This window comes from Oryctolagus cuniculus, chromosome 1 (assembly GCF_964237555.1).
Source record: "Oryctolagus cuniculus chromosome 1, mOryCun1.1, whole genome shotgun sequence".
NCBI lineage: Eukaryota > Metazoa > Chordata > Mammalia > Lagomorpha > Leporidae > Oryctolagus > Oryctolagus cuniculus.
This window is the reverse complement of record NC_091432.1, coordinates 113,524,165-113,543,183: the sequence shown is the minus strand read 5'-3', so window position 1 is coordinate 113,543,183 and position 19,019 is coordinate 113,524,165. Positions and strand designations below refer to the sequence as shown.

General features: G+C 42.6%; 1 protein-coding gene across 15 annotated transcripts in view; it reads right to left on the bottom strand.

Moving 5' to 3' along the window:
• The window catches only part of TBCEL (tubulin folding cofactor E like), a 91,219-nt gene that overhangs the window by 27,640 nt on the left and 44,560 nt on the right, over positions 1-19,019 (bottom strand). For all 15 annotated transcript variants that reach the window (XM_008260555.4, XM_070047310.1, XM_017343003.3 and 12 more), the window contains 2 exons: positions 13,671-13,797; positions 12,091-12,207 (listed from right to left, as the gene is read on the bottom strand). In XM_008260555.4, the coding sequence (XP_008258777.1) occupies positions 12,091-12,207; positions 13,671-13,797 (244 nt within the window). The remainder of the gene's footprint in view (positions 1-12,090; positions 12,208-13,670; positions 13,798-19,019) is intronic.

Sequence of the window (19,019 nt, the reverse complement as noted above, 5' to 3'; positions counted from 1 at the left end):
CAGTGAAGTATTAAATTCTTTTACTGTAATATAAATTTAAAATGTTATTTCAAAAACTAAAAAAAAAAAGAGGGAGAAGGAAGAAGGGTAGGAGAAAGGGAGGGAGAGAGAAGGGAATAGCATTATTTCTTATAATTGTATCTATAAAGCACACTGGATCTGTTAAAAACTAATTAAAAAATTAAAATAAAAAATAAAATAAAAAAAGGCTAGACTGAAAAGCCACAGATTGAGAGAAGAAAGAGGAATGCAGATTGACATGGAATTATAATATCTTAGTTTACATTTTAATGAAATTATAAAATACACAAAATAGACACCAAGGATCCACAGCAATGCTTGCTAATAGTTACTGAGAATGAGGAATAGGACTGAGAGCAGAAATACTTCAATTTTATCTGTAGAATTATTTCTTTCTAGTTTAAAAAAATAATGTGTCATACAGCAAATATGAGTTATCATCAGCTTTAATATGTGAACAGCAATGTCTAGGTGTATTTTTTTAATTCTAAAAAGCAATCAAAACAAAAAGAGATAAAAATGGCCCCTGTCCTGGACAAAATAGAAGCTCAGACAGCAGAGACATCTGCCCCCAAGACCCTGATTTGGGAGGGCTGGTTCTCTCCTCCCTTTGCAAGCAGGTTCCAACACTCATACATATCTCCAATCAAGATTAGGAGGGGTCACTATCTTCTGCTGGCTGGGAAAGCAGCAAGAAATTAAAAAAAAAAAAAAAGTCCCAGGTAACTGGGATGACAAAGGCTGAGAGCTCGCGTTTCAGAGGCTCTCCCTGGTGCGCCGGGGAGAATGCCCTTCTGTTTCCCCTGGACTCAGAGCTGAATGCGCACGGTGCTGTGTCACCGCCTTGACAGCGGATGATGGAGCCTGGCAGCACGGAGAAGCCCAGGAGACGCAGGTCCAGGCTAGCAATGTTCCTCACAACAGCAGGTCCTCTGTGTGCTAGGGAGAAGAGGGAAGGGGCACAGGGCACTAGGATTTCTCCAGCATCCAAGACAAAACGAGCCTTCATCCGGGTGGCGTCCAAGTGCAGGCCGCTGGCCTGCTCTCACCATGGCCCCAAGAGACAATCCCCGCTCATCAGAAAGGCCATCGGTCTGAGGCAGGAAAAACCAGACTCTCCATATGCTACGAAGCACTGGCCACTAAGGACCGTCAAACAAGCATTGAGGAATTCCTAATATGATCCTGGACATCATAAAGAAGGATTTTCCCGGGACGCACTGTAAGGATTCTTCAGGACGCACAGAAGGTGAGGCACCAAAGGAGAGTAACGGCCTCAAAGTTTCTGGCCTTGCCACCCTGTCTCTGACAAAAGCATTTCTTTCTGCCATTAAAGAATTGTTCACTGGAGCTATGTCTCTGCTAACTCCCTTTATGAAAAGCAAAATTTTTGAAGCGTGAAAAAAGAGACACCCCAAATCAATGCGTTAACTTCCCCTTGCTGTCCACAAAAACAAAATCCCTGAGCCTCAAAGGATACAATATGTTGATTTCTAAAAAAAAAAAAAAAAGTTGCATCTTTTTTTTCTTTCTTTCTCTCAAAGATTAACCAGAGGAGGATTGTGTATGAGTATTAGTTAGGTACTAACGAGGTAATTTAATTTAATCTCTTGGAGGAAATGGAGAAAGAAAGCAAATAAAGGAAAAACCAATACATAAAGGCAACACTAGATAGACATCTGCTAAAAGGCAAAAATATTAATCATGAACACATTAATGTGTGCAGGAGCCCTGGGTGTGGAGCTTTCTTCCTGTCTAAAGGATACGTACACAACCCTAAAGAACCTAGGACTACCAGCACCAGAAAACAACTTAACATGTTTTCTGAGAACCACTTCAAATTCTATAGTGAAATGCAGTGCTAATGTGTGTACTTCTCTAAACAGTGTCCAAAGCTTGTATCTTGCTTACTAAAGTCTCCACTATTTTTTTTAATTTTTTTAAATTTTTAAATTTTATTTCTTATTTTTTGACAGGCAGAGTAGACAGTGTGAGAGAGAGAGACAGAGAGAAAGGTCTTCCTTTTGCCGTTGGTTCACCCTCCAATGGCCGCCGCGGCCAGCGCGCTGTGGCCGGCGCACCACGCTGATCTGATGGCAGGAGCCAAGTGCTTATCCTGGTCTCCCATGCGGGTGCAGGTCCCAAGCACTTGGGCCATCCTCCACTGCTTTCCCGGGCCACAGCAGAGAGCTGGCTTGGAAGAGGGGCAACCGGGACAGAATCCGGTGCCCCGACCGGGACTAGAACCCGGTGTGCTGGTGCCGCAAGGCGGAGGATTAGCCTAGTGAGCCGCGGCGCCGGCAGTCTCCACTATTAACTAGGGGTCGGGGTGTCTCCCAGCTTCCCCTTCAACAGCAAACCAAGATCTGCCCTTGTGACTTCCCTACCCTAACCCCATGAGAAAGCCCTCACCTCCTAGTGCACCATACTCAAGTCTCCAAAGCCTGTCCAGGCTCCCACCTTTCTCCCCACGTCCTGCCTGTCTCCAGTCCCACCACATGGAAAGTAGTGTACATACCAGACACATTTTGTAGCTCTGGGCCTTTACATCCCGTGTTACTCACAGCCATCTGGAATATTCTCCCCTCACCTTCACCAGGTTAACTCATTTATTTTTTAGGAAAGGAATCTCTGGTGGCAGACCTAAGCCCTCTCTTTTGTGCTCTCATAACATAACGCAAATATTCCATCATATTTTTTTATGATTTCTGTATTTATTTAAAAGGCAGAGTTACAGAGCAAAGAGAGTGAGGGAGAGACACACAGAGAGAGTGAAGTCTTCCATTCACTGGTTCACTCCCCAAATGGCTGTAATGGCCAGAGCTGGACCCATTTGAAGCCAGGAGCCAGGAGCTTCCTCCAGGTCTTCCTCGTGAGTGCAGCAGCCCAAACATTTGGACCATCTTCCACTGCTTTCCTAGGTACATTAGCAGGCAGCTGGACTGGAAGTGAAGCAGCTGGGACTCAAACTTGCACCCCCATGGAAAGCTGGCCTATCAGGCAGCAGCTTAACCCACTATGCCACACGCTGGCCTCATTCCATCACCTTACTAACAGTTGCTCCACTGTCAGGCACTGATCTGCGTGCTAGGGAGATAGCAAGGCACAAAACAGAAAATGTCTCAACTTCCACGGAGCTTACAGCATGGCGGAGAGAGACAGAAAAGGTACAAGAAATGTAGGTCAGGTGCTGATAAATGACAAGGAAACAAAAGCAGTTTAAGAGAATTTCAGAAGTGTGCTATTTTAAACACAGGAGGCAGAGAAACAATCCTAACAGCGAAGTGCAGCGAGGGAGAATCAAGCAGGTAACTGGGCACATTCCCAACAAGGGGAAAGGCGCAAAGGCCTGTGGTAGGAGTGTGCAAAGTGTGTTTGGAAATAGCAGGGGCCATGCTTTTTTTTGTTTGTTTGTTTTTTATAAACTTGAGTTTTTATAACATGGCTACTATATGGAGAAAGGCTACCTTGGAGCAAGGGAAGATTTCGGGGCTGGTGAGCAGATTACTGTAAGAACACAAGTAAGACATGGTGACAGCCTGGGGCCAGCACTGTGGTGCAGTGGAAAAAGCCATGGCTGCAACAAAAGCATCCCACATAGGCACTGGTTCATGTCCTGTCTGCCCTACTTCCTATTCAGCTCCCTCCTAGTGTCCTGGGAAAAGCAGCAGAAGATGCCCCAAGTGTTTGCGCCCCTGAACTCATGTGGGAGACTGAATGAAGCTCCTGGCTCCTGCCCCTTGGCTTCAGCCTGGCTCAGCTGTGGCCATTTGGGAAGTCAACCAGTAGATGGGAGATCTGTCTCTCTGTCTCTCCCTCTCTCTCTGTAGCTCTGACCTTCAAATAAATAAATTTTTCAAAAGAAAACAAGAAAGAGAGAAACAAAAAGAGGGTGAAGGCTTGAGCTAAAGTGAGTGGTAAATGGTGACCATACGCTATGTATATTTTTTGAATGTACAGCTGAAAGAAAAAGAAAAAAAGCAATGGGCTAGATGTGGTGGGGCTAGGTTTAGGAGAAAGAAGTCAAGGGCATGAATGGGAATATGGAGGAACCTGGCAGAGGAGCGGACATGGTGGTGGAGGGGTGGAGGGCAGGGCACAGGTTATGGAGGGTGTCAAGATCACAAGTTCAGTTTTAGATACACTAGGTTTAAACATCCAGGGGAGATGTCAAGCAGGTGGTTGGAAATTCTAGACTAGAATGTAGGAGCAGATCAGAGCCGACGATACAAAGTTCGCACTTCTCAGAAAACAGAAGACATTTAAAGCCATGGACTGGCTACAAGTATGTGGGAGATGAGTACAGAAGAGATGCGATCCAAGGACTAAGTCCTGGGGTAACTTAATTTTCAGAGGCTGGGAATGTGAGGAAGATCCAGCACAGGTAACCGATCTCCAGCTTGGCCCTAACAGCAAGCTTCTTGAGAACAGACACTACTTTCTTGTCTTTTTATCTCCTGCTTCTGGCCCAGTGCCTCTTCATAGGAGGTATTCAGTCAATAAATGAAACTGTCCTTTGCAATCCAACTACAATCTAGAGTCACTTCCCAGAAGTTCTCCTGCTAAGGCATGAGAGTCCTGTAATTGAAACAGGACCGGGCCAGTGAGGACATCCTGTCAGCCACCTGCAGCACACTCTGAACTTATTTGAAACCCACACCTCTGCCACACAGGCCACGAGCAGACAGGCACAGATGAAAACTTGAAAAGAAAGAGTGTATTGATTGGAAAACCCAGAACTCTAATGTCCAAAGGCCAAGGGTCAGAAGAAGGTTTTTCATCTTCAGTGGTTTCGCAAAGTAAACAAATATGACACGTAAGACTGACTGCTTAGTTTTTGTGGTAGTCCATTACCACCATAAGCATCTATAGCACGGAAGTGAAACATTCAACTCCAACTCTTAGTAAAAAGCAGTAAAAAGGATAATTGAGCACCTATAAGAAATTATAAGCCTCTTGCAAGATAAACTTTAAAATGTATACATATGTCTCCCATTAGTCCCCTAATTTTTTATTCCTTTCATCATAAAAAATTCAAATGTTTCCTGTAACTGCATTTTGTTCTGGGATAGGGAAGGAGAATGCATAAATCTCTGCATTATCTTGAAAGTCTCCTACGGCCAGCACCACTGAGCAGATGGAAACACGTGAATAATCCAGCTGACTCAGAAAATAACTGTGCTGCCACAGCGGACATTCAGCTGCTCGCAACGGCTCTTTACCCACGCCCTCAAAGACTTTCTGGGTAATTTTTCTTCCTTATGTCTAAGTTAAGTAGAGCTATAGCTCATGTTTAACTGGTACAATATAGGAAAATTAAAGGAGAAGGAAAAGCCAGGGACTCAAACTAAGGGAGGATTGTTGTAGAAGTTAACATCTATAGGAAAATCAAAATAAACACAAAAATCCCATGGTCAAATGAAAAGGAATGCTTCCTCAAAAAACAAACAAGCAAACAAAAAATAATCGATATCTTATTCTTAATGCAAACTAAAACTCAAATGTGACTCTGGATGACACATGAATTATCTACAGGGTCCAATTTTTGCCTTCTAACTATGTACTGTGTTATCATGATTCATTTGTATTTTAGAGAAAGACAATGCATATAGCTTGTAAAACTTGCAAGAGATAAGTACAGCACAAATACTGCTTATCACTATTCTTAGTTCATAACAATGCCATTAGCATGAATGCTATTATAGTTCCTTTTTTTTTTTAAGTGCCTAACACGGTTCCTGGCACATAACAAGGGCTTAAAAAAGTATTTGCTGATAATGGATAATTCTACCAAGGGACTTAGATGAAAAACCACTAGGAAAAAGTATTATGGTAGATATATGTTAACTCTGGCTATCCAGCATCTATTGGGGTAGGGATGATAAGGCCTGAAAAATCAAAATAGCAGGATAATTTCTTTATTTACTTGAAAGTCAGAGTTACACAGAGAAAGAAGGAAAGGCAGAGAGAGAGAGAGAGGTCTTCCATCCACTGGTTCACTCACCAGATGGCCACAAAGACCAGAGTTGCACAGATCCAAACCTAGGAGCCAGGAGCTTCCCCCCAGGTCTCCCAGACGGGTGCAGGGGCCCAGGGACTTGGGCCATCTTCTACTAATTTCCCAGGCCATAGCAGAGAGCTGGATCTGAATTGGAGAAGCTGGGACTTCAACCGGCACCCATATGGGATGCCAACACTTCAGGCAGCAGCTTTACCTGCTATGCCACAGCGCCAGCTAATTTTTAAGTTGATAATTTTGTGTGGCCCACAAATGATATTATAAATATCCAAAAGATCCTTGGCAGAAAGAAGGTTCCCCACCCTTGGGGAAGCCTGGGGGAAAACCCAAGACAGATAAGAAGGAAAACCACTTTTCACCACAGAAAGTGAAGAGGGGTGCATACTCTCTCTCTCTCTCCTCCCTGAAAGCTAGAACATGGAGAGGTAACACAAATCTAATTGTACCTGGAATTTGAAATCTTAAAGAGTCATGCAAAGACACAAGGGCTAACAGGAATTATAGAAGATATGGAAGTGTCAAGAATTCAAAGGCATGGCTCTAAGTATTGAGAACCATGGAGTCCAGAGCCCAGCAGTGTCCCGATGACTGCCCAATGCCCAGCACAGGAAGAACCCTGCTAGTACAGCAATTAACAGAAACCTTCCTGTGCCTTGTTTCCGTTCAATCTTGCCCAGGCCTAATCGTCTCCTCTTCTTGTCAATTCTCTGGGCTCCATAGTTTGCATTATTCTGTAGTAAATTCCCAGCCTACTTACATTGGCCAGAGTTGATTTCTGTTGTTTGCACTAAGAAATTGATACCAGGGAGTAGATTACTGGCCAGATCCTCAGGTAATTAAGGGAAATTTTGGATTTCTTTCTGGCAGAGAATATCATATTAATGTTCATAGAAAGGGTTAAGTCCTTACCATGACTAATAAATATGATTATCACCTGTGGTCACATGGAATGCTATAGTTGACTGAAAGAGCACTACCAAGAATAGTACAATATGAAAAGTTCTACTACGAGTTAGAGCACCTGATAGTCTATGGGTGCAGATAGCTTAAATGAAAGGAGTATTAAGGTCAAATCCCCATAAACTAGGCTTTAGGCACAATCTAGAACCAGGTACTATTAAGAAAAGGACCTTTTTCCCCCCTCATATAACAACAGAGATGAAGTGGTCATGAAAGCAAACACATGACATTTAATGCTCTGGATTGCTGAATTACAACTCAGTTAAGTTTGCATCCACATTGAGACTATCACATGAAAGTTGGAGCCTTGGTAAGAGAAAAAAAGAAAAAATAAATGGAGGCGTACAGAAGGATCTGAGAAGTTGGCAGCACCCCGAATCCCTCACCTTGTGTAGGTCCCCCTTGCCAGCTGGCGAGCCCCTCCTCCTTTGTTGAAGAACATTGTCCCTCTCTTGCTTGGAAAGGCAGTCCAATCTGCTTGCCCAAGGGAATTTCATTTGCAAGAAGAGCAAAGCAATTTCCTAGTTGCTTCACCCTTGCCCACATACATCCACTTCCAATAACATCAGAAAAAAGCATACTCTGTGAGGTTAATTACAAAAACACCACAAGAATGATAAGATTTTGGTCATTTATATGGACAAACATACAGCAAGTAAATACAGGAACAGATTCTGAGTGCGTTAAACCAAAGAAGGAAAAGCAATTTTAGATCTAGCTTTGTTGATATAGGCATGCTTATCAGAAATTCTGAATTCACTCTCAGTGACTGAGAGTGGTTCTAAATGTTTGCCCAGTTGGCTAGCTGCAAATTGTAGTCAATGATAACCTATGCTTAAAGGAAGCTGAGATGCCACATATTTGAGAGGGTAATGTGGAAGGACATCTTCAGGACACATGAATAATGTCACTCATGTTACCCCTCCACCACATTCTCCATCTATGAACCCTAAAAGGACCCAAAACACTCTTCCTACTCCAACACCTTGAACATATACTAGCAAGTAGAGTACCCATACCTCTGAAAAACTATTAACCAAGGATATAGGTAGGAGACATTGAAATCAGGTTGCCCATTTTGATTTCAAGGATAGAAGAAAACAAGCACAGGCATTTTAATGAGTGGAAAAGTAGTTTTAATTCCATTAATAGGTAGCAAGGCCAGAGAGTAATTAAGATAGACTGCATGAATAGTTTGCAGGAGCTAATCAATCATGGGGTCTTTAGGATTAGAATGAATAGGTAGTCTCTGACCCCCTTGCAGCCAAAACACTAAACCACAGCAATAATGCTTCTCTAAAGGGTACCACAAAGGCAGTACCACCACTAGATCAGTTGGGATGGGTCTTGAAGAACAAAAGGGATGTCAGTTATTCCTTGGTCAAAAGAAATAGTTCTGCATACCAAAGAGCGAAAGGGAAAGACATGATATATCTGTGATTACATTTGTGACCAACTTGCAAAAGTGTTGTTTCATATTCCTGAGTTCTACTGGGTTGAGAACCTAAGAGAGAAATATCTCCACTAGTACTATAAGTATTCCAACTGGCAGCTGAGACTGCCAACTATGTGGTATAATTTCTATTAATCACAAACCCAAAAGTACCCCTCCAAAAAAAAAGTTTTAAGCCAAGGGATAATAAAAAAAATTGTTATCTCCTGGTATTACCAGGCCTAGTGGTAAAAAAAAAATCAAGACTATGAAAATACTACCAAGGATACAGATCCCACCAGAGAAAAAGACATCCATTCTCAGTCTCCAAACAGATAAAAAACCATGCCTGAGAAAGTTACCTGAAGGCAAAGTCAGTTATAAGCAAATGAAAAGGGCAGACAATGAAGAGAGAAGTCATAAATACCAATTATGGCCTTAGGACCAGAGTACAAAAATGACAGTATCAATCCATATTTATATTTTGTTCCTTGCTGTGTCATATAAACATTTATAAATTTTAATCAATCTTCATTTTATTTCTTGTCATTCTTCCCATTATTTTCTAAAGGGTATACTGAAGTAGTTAACTTTACAACTGAATCAGTAAGTTTCAAAATATAGAAGTAAAAGAGAAATGGACAGTATGCAGATATCAAAACTTGAAGCCAAATGTAGCATTTTGTAAGACGTGGGTTATCTGATTTTAGGGGAGAGAAGTATGCTTTCATTTGTACAAGGAATACATTATTGTGGGGAAAAATAATTTTTTAAAATATTAATATGGGGTGAGGGGGCTAAACTGTGGTGTAGTAGGTTAAGCCTCTGCCTGCAGTGCCGGCACCTCATATGGCACTGGCTTGTGTCCTGGCTACTCCACTTTTGATCCAGCTTTCTGCTGTGGCCTAGGAAAGCAATAGAAGATAGCCCAAGTCCTTGGGCCCTGCTCCTGAGTGTGAGACCTGGAAGAAGCTCCTGGCTCCTGGCTCCTGGCTTCAGATTGGCCCAGCTCATGCCATTGCAGCCACTTGGGGAGTGAACCAGCAGATGGAAGACCTTTCTCTCTGTCTCTCCCTCTCTCTGTCTGTAACTCTACCTCTCAAATAAATAAATAAAACCTTTAAAAATATATATAACTATGGAGAAAACAAGGCACAGATGTTGGAGAGTTCAAGTGACAGACTACAGTGTATATTATTTTTGTCAAATTGTTCATGCTTGGGGGAAAGTCCCAAGATCAGGGAAACAAGATTCTACCTTTTTTTTTTTTTTTTTTTTTTTTTTGACAGGAAGTTAGACAGTGAGACAGTGAGACAGTGAGAGAGAGAGAGAGAGAGAGAGGTCTTCCTTCTGTGGGTTCACCCCCCAAATGGCCGCTACAGCCCAGTGCATTGTGCCGATCTGAAGCCAAGAGCCAGGTACTTCCTCCTGGTCTCCCATGGGGTGCAGGGCCCAAGCACTTGGGCCATCCTCCACTGCACTCCCTGGCCACAGCAGAGAGCTGGCCTGGAAGAGGGGCAACCGGGACAGAATATGGCGCCCCAACTGGGACTAGAATCCGGGGTGCCGGCGCCGCAGGCGGAGGATTAGCCTAATGAGCCGTGGCGCCAGCCAATATTCTACCTTTTACCACAAGAGCGAGAATGGAGCAGATAATCCCTCTCATGTCTTGGGACAGAGTGTGAGCACATGCCCTAAACATATCCAAGCAGTGGGCCTCATGTAGATTTCTGACTCCTGGGGACAAGGTAAAGGTCAGTGCGAGGTCCCAGCAGAATGTGAGCTCCATATTAGTAGAACACTGTTCATTTTCATTACTGCACCTGGGGCATCATCAACCACACAGTAGTTATGTGAAAAATATTTTCAAATGGAAAAGGAAAGGTCAGTGAGAGATTACTTTCAACACTCATAGGAGAATCAAAGATCCAATGACACTGTTGCAAATGTCCAGTGGTCGATTCCAGCACTACCGTGTCTAGAGATGACAGTGCCAGAAGTGATAAAAGAAGTAGAATATGAGTTGACACCAGGGCTGTCATTGTCTCTCTTGGGGCCTGTGCAAGCTTCCTCATACCGTCCAGTGATTCTTTCAGCTTCCCCAATGCCCTTGCAATAAATCCTCTCATGATTGAAGTTTATCAACTAGGGGTCAGCATTGTGGGGTAGTGGGTATCTACTCTACTTCCCATCTAACTCCTTGCTAATGCACCTGGGAGAGCAGCAAAAGATGGCCCAAGTATTTGGGCCCCTCACCCATGAGGGAGACCCAGATGAAGCTTCCGGCTCCTGACTTCAGTCTGGCCCAGTCCTGGCCTCTCTCTCTCTCTCTCCCCACCCCCACTTCCTCCTTCTCTCAAACTCTACCTTTCCAATAAATAAAATAAATCTTTTAAAAAAGTATCAACTAGTATATAAATGCACAATAGGATAATTATACCAGTGTCATCTCCTTGTAACAGAATGGAGTTAAGTAAACTATAATGATACACTTATGCTCAAAGTTAGAACATTTACTTCTTCCACTAATACGTTAGATGGAACTACATGAAAATATAAATACTGGGCCATTTTTTTTAACTTAAAAATATCTCACATGGTTCAACCCAATATGTTTAGGTTGTTAAAAGATACAGTATCTGCACCTGGCTGTTCTTAGTTGATTTTTAAAAGTGATATCATTCTTAAAATCATTAAGGAAGGAAAACAAATAACTTTTTTGGTAAGCAATTCTAGTGAACAACAACTAGCAACCCGTTTTAGTCTTTCTTGTTTATTTTCCTGTTTCATACCTGCTCCTTTTTTTTTTTTTTTTTTTTTTTTTTGACAGGCAGAGTGGACAGTGAGAGAGAGAGAGACAGAGAGAAAGGTCTTCCTTTGCCGTTGGTTCACCCTCCAATGGCCACCACGGCTGGCGCGCTGCGGCCGGCACACCGTGCTGATCCGATGGCAGGAGCCAAGTGCTTATCCTGGTCTCCCATGGGGTGCAGGGCCCAAGCACTTGGGCCATCCTCCACTGCACTCCCGGGCCACAGCAGAGAGCTGGCCTGGAAGAAGGGCAACCGGGACAAAATCCAGCGCCCCGACTGGGACTAGAACCTGGTGTGCCAGCGCTGCAAGGCGGAGGATTAGCCTAGTGAGCCGCGGCGCCGGCCAAATACCTGCTACTTTCCTTTTACATTAATAGGGTATTAATAATGCACCCTCAAAAATATGCATAATGATACATGCTTATCTCCCAGGCCTTTTCTCATAGTAAATGAGCCTGCTACACATTTGCCAATCTTCCATTCTGCAGAATTCAGTCTTTCCTAAAAGTAGAGGCAATATGAGTGAAGAGACCAATTTTGGGGGTAGGTTTTCAAAAATATGAAGAGGATCAAAAGGAACTGATGATGTGGACTAGTAATTTGAGTTAGTGAAATACTCATTCAGTTGTTCTTACTGTAAGTGCAAGGCTAGAGGAAACGCATTGTGGAAAATGAGATAAAATAGGTTTGTTTTTGTATTTCTTTTTTTTTTTTTTAAAAAAGCTATTATCAGAGGCCTCTAAGAAGGATCCAATAACAGATTATTAGATTTTGCTCTAAAGTAGTACTTCCTGCGCTGCCTCAACACTCTCTGAAGCATCTTAGGGAGATGACAAGAGACTCTCTACCTGAATGGCACTTCTTCCTGCGGCACGTCCACGTAGTAACGAATGAAGAATCTTTCAGAATCTTCTCGTTCACCATCAGTAACAACACTGCCATTAAGCTTGGAAACCGAAGGCAATCTGCAAGTAAAGACATTTTTAAACTACTAAAAATATTTAGTTTTAGAAATAAAAATAACTGGTCTGAGGCCCAGTCTTATTCTCTTGAAAGTACATGTTTGATGTAGTTCTGCTTGTGTGCAGCTACTAAACATGAACCAAAGTGACAGAAAAATAAAGGACAAAACCTAGTTTCATATGTGGATGTAAAACTGACCTTCATAATTATATTTCACCTTTCCAAATAAGATTCTAGGCAGCACTGCCCAACTTAAATAAATACAATACAAGCCACAAATGCAATTTTAAATTCTCCAGCAGCCATCTTGGAGAAGTGAAAACAAAACAGACGAAACAAATTTTAATATGTGTACTTACTTTAATATATCCAGAATATAATCGTTTCAGCAGGTAATATTAAAAATATTTAATGTGTTGCTTTTCACGTTCTTTTACTCATATAACGTATTTAGAACTCAGTGTCTATTTTACACCAATAACACATTTCAGTTCAGGTAAGAAATATTTCAAGTGCTCACAGCCATACATGTTCAGTGGTTACCTAGTTAAATAGCCCAGATCTACAGAGTAATTAGTACAATTTGAGTACAAAATTTAAGAATTAATTTATTATGTTTGTAAAAGTATTGTGTAAAGAAAATAAAGTATAGGAGCCTACTGTAAGACTTAATATTCTTAAAAGAAAAGCATGCTGACAGTTTTTCTTTAGTGAGTTATTAATGTGTACTCACGGATCTGCTAGGCATTAGCTGGTCAGAAAGATCAATACCCAGTTTAAAGAATCACTCTTCTTTTGGGAACAGTAAGGCCTACTGCTCCCCTTCCAAAACTAATATAAATAATGCACAAAGAGGACAAAGCCAAGCTCCATGTCCACATCCAATTCAGCAATGTAGCTGAAATTCTATTTCTGCTGAAGGTTCAGACAAAAACAAATGCTCATGGGAAATCCCAGGAGTCAGTGGGGGCAGAATCCGAGACACGAAAGGCCAGAGGAGTCAGGGGATGCAGACAAAAGTTACAGCAGTCCATCTCTATCCCAGGGCAACACATAGATTCTCTTCTCTTGGCTTTAACACTAGAGCAATAGCCCAGCTTTCAGGTAATTACACTTGAAAAAGCCACTACGGTAGCAGACAAATTAAGGACAACTGTGACAGATTCCATGTTATGTGTAGACTTGTGCTTCGTGATTTCAAATTTTATTCAAATATTCTAAATATTGAATAACACAAAAATAGATCTGTGAGAGAATCTGTCAGAGGTCTTGGCAGGCCAATTACATCTCATGCTTTCCTCGCCATACTGCATCCCTTTCAGGCAGGATTCGGAGCTACAGAAGCCGCTCCTCCATGTACATCCTGCTCAAACGGTGGATAAACCCATGGGGCACCCCTCCCCCACAACAGTGCATGGGCCCTTTAATGACATAATAAGAAAGCAGAAAAAAACGGACAACAGACCTGGCTACCACCAGTTTCCTCCGCTCCTCAGTGGTATATGGCTGCAGAAGAGGAATTCCTAACAATCTCACTTCTTCAAGTTTGGGGAATGAATTTAGTTTGTCAATGTCTTCCCAAGACTGCAAACCTAATTTGAGAAAAATATTATTAGAGTAAATCGAGAAAAGCACACGAATCAGAAGATAAATGAAGCAAAAAATTACTTCCATAATTTATGAAATGTTAAAATGATCATAAATTAGAGAGCCTGAGGTTTTTCTTCAGTGAAGCAAAGAGTAGAATACAATTAAACACCATAAACATGCCCCATAGCCTCTCTCTGTATGCGACCCTAGTGGTCAGGGAGAGACAGCTCCTTCCCACTGACTGTCTACCAAAATGGCTAACAAGGAGGGTCACTGGTAGTTTCAGTGAACTGGGCGGGTGCCAAGATTATATAATTTTAAAAAGTGACAGGACCAACCCATTTTCCTCACATATCGGCTCACAGAGTGTAACTAGTGATCACAGTTGATGTGCCATCCTCAGATTTGTACCTGACAACTTCTGAAATGGGGCATGGTTAACAGAACCAGAAAGGAAGTACTGTCAGTTCCACACCGTCGTCATGTTGGTGACAGGGGAAATATCTAACATTACAGTTAAAACAAACAAAAACAAAAAACCTGAACCTTTGAATAAGGATAACATGCAGCAAATTAATATTTTTGTACCAATAATTCTGAATGAAATTGTCCTTATACCTGTGTGCACATGTATCATCCAAAACACTCGACTTCTAATTCAGGGAAAGGTCCAAGTAGGAAAAATATTCAGGTAATAATGAAGCTGGTCGATTTTACAACTTACTAAACACATTTCAGGGAACAACAAAGTCCCTTTCCATTTCCATCAACCATTAGCCGGCTAAAGGCAGAGGAGCAACTTAAGAAGGCACTGGTACAAAAACACTCCCAGTCACAACCATGCTGTTCCCTTGTAATGGCATTTCCAGTTAGGAAAAGCATAGAGATGGACCACGGTATGGGAAATTGTGCAACAACAGCTTCCTTGTGCAAATACTCATCTTTAAAACTTAGTGCCTATTCTAATAACCCTAAGGTAAATTAAACTAAGTTTATGCAATTTTAGTTTTTTTTAGCTGTGTAGTTGTTTTAAGAAATAGGCAGATCAGATCTGGTGTTGTGGCACAGTGCATTAAGCCACCTCCTGCAACATCTGCATCTCACATGGGTGCCGGTTCAAATGCCAAATGCCAGGCACTGTGGCCTTCTTGGGAGTAAACCAGAGGGTGAGAGCTCTCTCTCTCTCGCTCTCTCGCTCTCTCACTCTTCCTCTCTTTAATTCTGCCTTTCAAATAAATAAATAAAATTAAAACGCATAAACACACACACAAAACCTCAACAGTAAGGGGACCAGAAGCAAGATAGCAACAGAGTAAGATGCTCCCGGGATGCTCTCCCCACAGCACACCAATGTGAACAGCTGTTAACATAGCAAGAAACCCATAAGAATTAAGGAAGCTAGGTGAGAAACGACAGTGCCTGGTTTAGGACAATAATAAGAAAAGATGAATTGAAAAAGTCACAAAGGAAGGAGTTTATATCACCCCTCCCCCAGCTCCAAGCAGCAAACAGGGGAGAATAACACCTTGCTCTCACTTGCAAGGAAGGAGACTGAGTTAAGTCCAGACCTAAGAATTGAAACCCAGTACCAGGGCCGGCGCTGTGGCACAGTGGGTTAAAGCCCTGCCCTGAAGCTCCGGCATCCCATATGGACACTGGTTCTAGTCCCGGCTGCTTCTCTTCTGATCCAGCTCTCTGCTATGGCCTGGGAAAGCAGTAGAATACAGCCTAAGTCCTTGGGTCCCTGCACCCACATGGGAGATCCAGAAGAAGCTCCTGGCTCCTGGCTTTGGATTGGCACAGCTCTGCAGCTGCTGCAGCCATCAAGGGGGTAAACCAGCGGATGGAAGATCTCTCTCTCTCTCTCTCTCTCTCTCTCTCTCTCTCTGTAACTCTGTCTTTCAAATAAATTAAATAAATCTTAAAAAAAAAGAAAGAAAGAAAGAAAGAAAGAAAGAAAGAAAGAAAGAAAGAAAGAAAAAGAAACCCAGTACCAGGCCTCCACAGCAAAACACAGTCCCAGACAGGACCCCACAGCCCATGCTCCTAGGCCTATTCTTGCAGACCAAACAAAATTGACACTTTCAAGCCAGAAAGCCCTCCCCAACTCCTGTCCCTACTGCAGATAGAGAGTGGAGCAAGACTAGAGCTACTGAGGACTGGGGTGAGAATGTGAGTACAGGACTTTGCCTTGGAGCTCTGTGCCAGGCCTGTTATGGTAAGACCCAGCACCAGAAACAGTCCAAAGGCGCCTATCCTCAGATGGAGCCTCTAGACCTGCCCCGACAACAGGTGAAACAGTACACCACAGTGGGATGGACCCGGCAGGCACATTCAGGCATGGGGCACGCCCACACGGCCATGGCTCAGCTGTGACCCAGCTTAGTGTAAGCCTGGGTGGTCAAGGGACTGCCTTCATAACCCTCCTTCAACCTCAGGCAGACAGCAGGATTAAGATTGTAACTGCAGGAGAGCAGGACAGGAGAGTAAGATTAAGGCTTTGCCTTGGAGCTCAGTGCCAGTGCTGCTGTGACCTGGTACTGAGAGAGCCAAGGTTCCTACCCTCAGGCCAGAACTTGTAGGCACAGCCTCTAGATCTACCCAGCATCAGGTAGGGGCAGCTGGGTAGGATGCCATCCTGTTTCAGCCTGCATCACTACCAGCCTCACATGGGCCTAGCGCACACCCTCCAGGTTGTGCAGGACACGGCAGCTGGAAGACCCAGACACCAAGACCCGGCTTGCTGTCAGCACAGATGGCCAAGGGACTGCCTTCATCCCTTACCCAACCTCAGGCAGACAGATGCAGAATTCAAAATATTGTTTTAAGAAAACTCAATGAGCTTCAAGAGAACACAGAGAAAAGGTTCAATACTCTAACAGAGAAACTTAAAAGAGCAAATATATAAATTATTGGAGTTCAAGAGGGACTTCAGGAAGCAAAAGGAAAAAATGATATTAAAAAAAAAAATCTGGCCGGCGCCGCGGCTCACTAGGCTAATCCTCCGCCTTGCGGCGCTGGCACACCGGGTTCTAGTCCCGGTCGGGGTGCCGGATTCTGTCCTGGTTGCCCCTCTTCCAGGCCAGCTCTCTGCTGTGGCCAGGGAGTGCAGTAGAGGATGGCCCAAGTGCTTGGGCCCTGCACCCCATGGAGACCAGGATAAGTACCTGGCTCCTGCCATCGGATCAGCGCGGTGCGCCGGCCGCAGCAGGCAGGCTGCGGCGGCCTTTGGAGGGTGAACCAACGGCAAAGGAAGACCTTTCTCTCTGTCTCTCTCTCTCTCACTGTCCACTCTGCCTGTCAAAAAATAAAATAAATAAATAAATAAAAAAATTAAAAAATAAAAATCCAAAACCTAAAGAAAGTCAAATTCAACTCAAACAAGTCTATCCCAAGACAAAATCAAGCTCTCCAAGATTAAAGATAAAGGATTCTCAGAGCTGCAAATGACAAATAAAGGTGTCTGAACCTGCCAGACTGCAGACTTTCTGGCAGAAACCGTACAGGCCAGGATAGAATGGAAGGAGATTTTCACAACCCTGAAGGAAAAATCTGCTAACCAAAACTACTATATCCAGCAAAGCTATCTTTTAAATGAGAAAGAGAGATAAAGACATTCCCAGACACACAAAAGTTGAGAGAGTTTATCACCACCAGACCTGTCCTACAAGAAATGCTAAATGGATTTTCAAACTGAAAGAAAGAGATGCTAGAAAGTAAGAAGAAAATATCTGAAAGTATCAGAAACTCACCAGTCACAGTAACTACACAGAACAAAGAGTGCTCAAATATTATAGACATGGTACACAAACCATTCGTATCTTTAGTAACAAAACTAAAAAACTGAACAATTAAAAATAATAACTACATAAATAAGTTGATAGGTAGGCAATATAGAAGGATGTAAAATTCAAAATGTAAGGGGGGATGTAATACAAGTGTAGAGTTTTTTACTTTTTTATGTTTTTCATTCTTTGTTTCTTTTATCTTTATAATCAGTGTTAAGTTGCTATCATTTCAAAATAGCTTGCTATAATTAAAAGAACTTTTCTGAAAGCTTCTTGGTAACCACAGGAAAAATCTATAACAGACACACTAAAAAATGACAAGCAAGGAATCCGAACACACTATTACAAAAAAATCTCTTAACCAAAAAGGAAGATTGTAACAGAGGAAGAAAAGGGAAGGGCAGGGCAGGGAAGGGACGGGAAGAAAGCTGGAAGCATTTCCACTAAGATCTGGAAGCAGACAAGGATGTCCACTTTCACTATTGCTATTCAATATAGTCCTTTTTTGAAGATTTATTTATTTATTTGAAAGAGTTACACAGAGAGAGAGGGGCAGAGAGAAAGAAAAAGAGAGAGAGAGGTCTTCTATCTGCTGGTTCACTCCCAGTTGGCTGCAATGCCGGAGCTGCGCTGATCCGAAGCCAGGAGCCAGGAGCCAGGAGCCAGGAGCTTCTTCCAGGTCTCCCACATGTGTGCAGAGGCCCAAGGACTTGGGCCATCTTCCACTGCTTTCCCAGGCCACAGCAGAGAGTGGGATTGGAAGTAGAGCAGCTGGGACTAGAACCGGCGCCCATATGGGATGCCGGTGCTTCAGGCCATGGTGTTAACCCTGCTGCGCCACAGTGCTGGCCCTCTCAATATAGTTCTGGAAGTTGTAGCCAGAGCCATTGTAAGAAAAAGAAATCAATGGGATACAAATCAGAGAGGTGGAAGCTGAATTATCGCTGTTTTAGATGACATGATCCCATATACAGGGAAACCAAAAGACTCCACCCACTAAGAGACTATTGGAACTCATAAGAGAGTTTGGTAAAGTTGCAGGATATAAAATCAACACACAAAAATCAATAGCCTTTGTATAAACAGACAATGCCATTGCTGAGAAAGAACTTCTAAGATCAGTATCATTCATAATAGCTACCAAAAAATTAAATACTGTGGAATAAATTTGATCAAGTAGGTGAAGGATCTCTACAATGAAAATCAGAAAACATTAAAGAAAGAAATAAAAGAAGACACAAAAACAGAAGAACCTTCCATGTTCATGGACTGGAAGAATTAATACCATCCAAATATCCATACTGCCCAGAGCAATTTACAGATTCAATGTGATCCCAATCAAAATACCAATGACATTCTTCTCAGATCTAGAAGAAATGAGGCTAAAATTCATATGGAATCACAAGAGAACCTGAATATCTAAATCAATCTTAAAC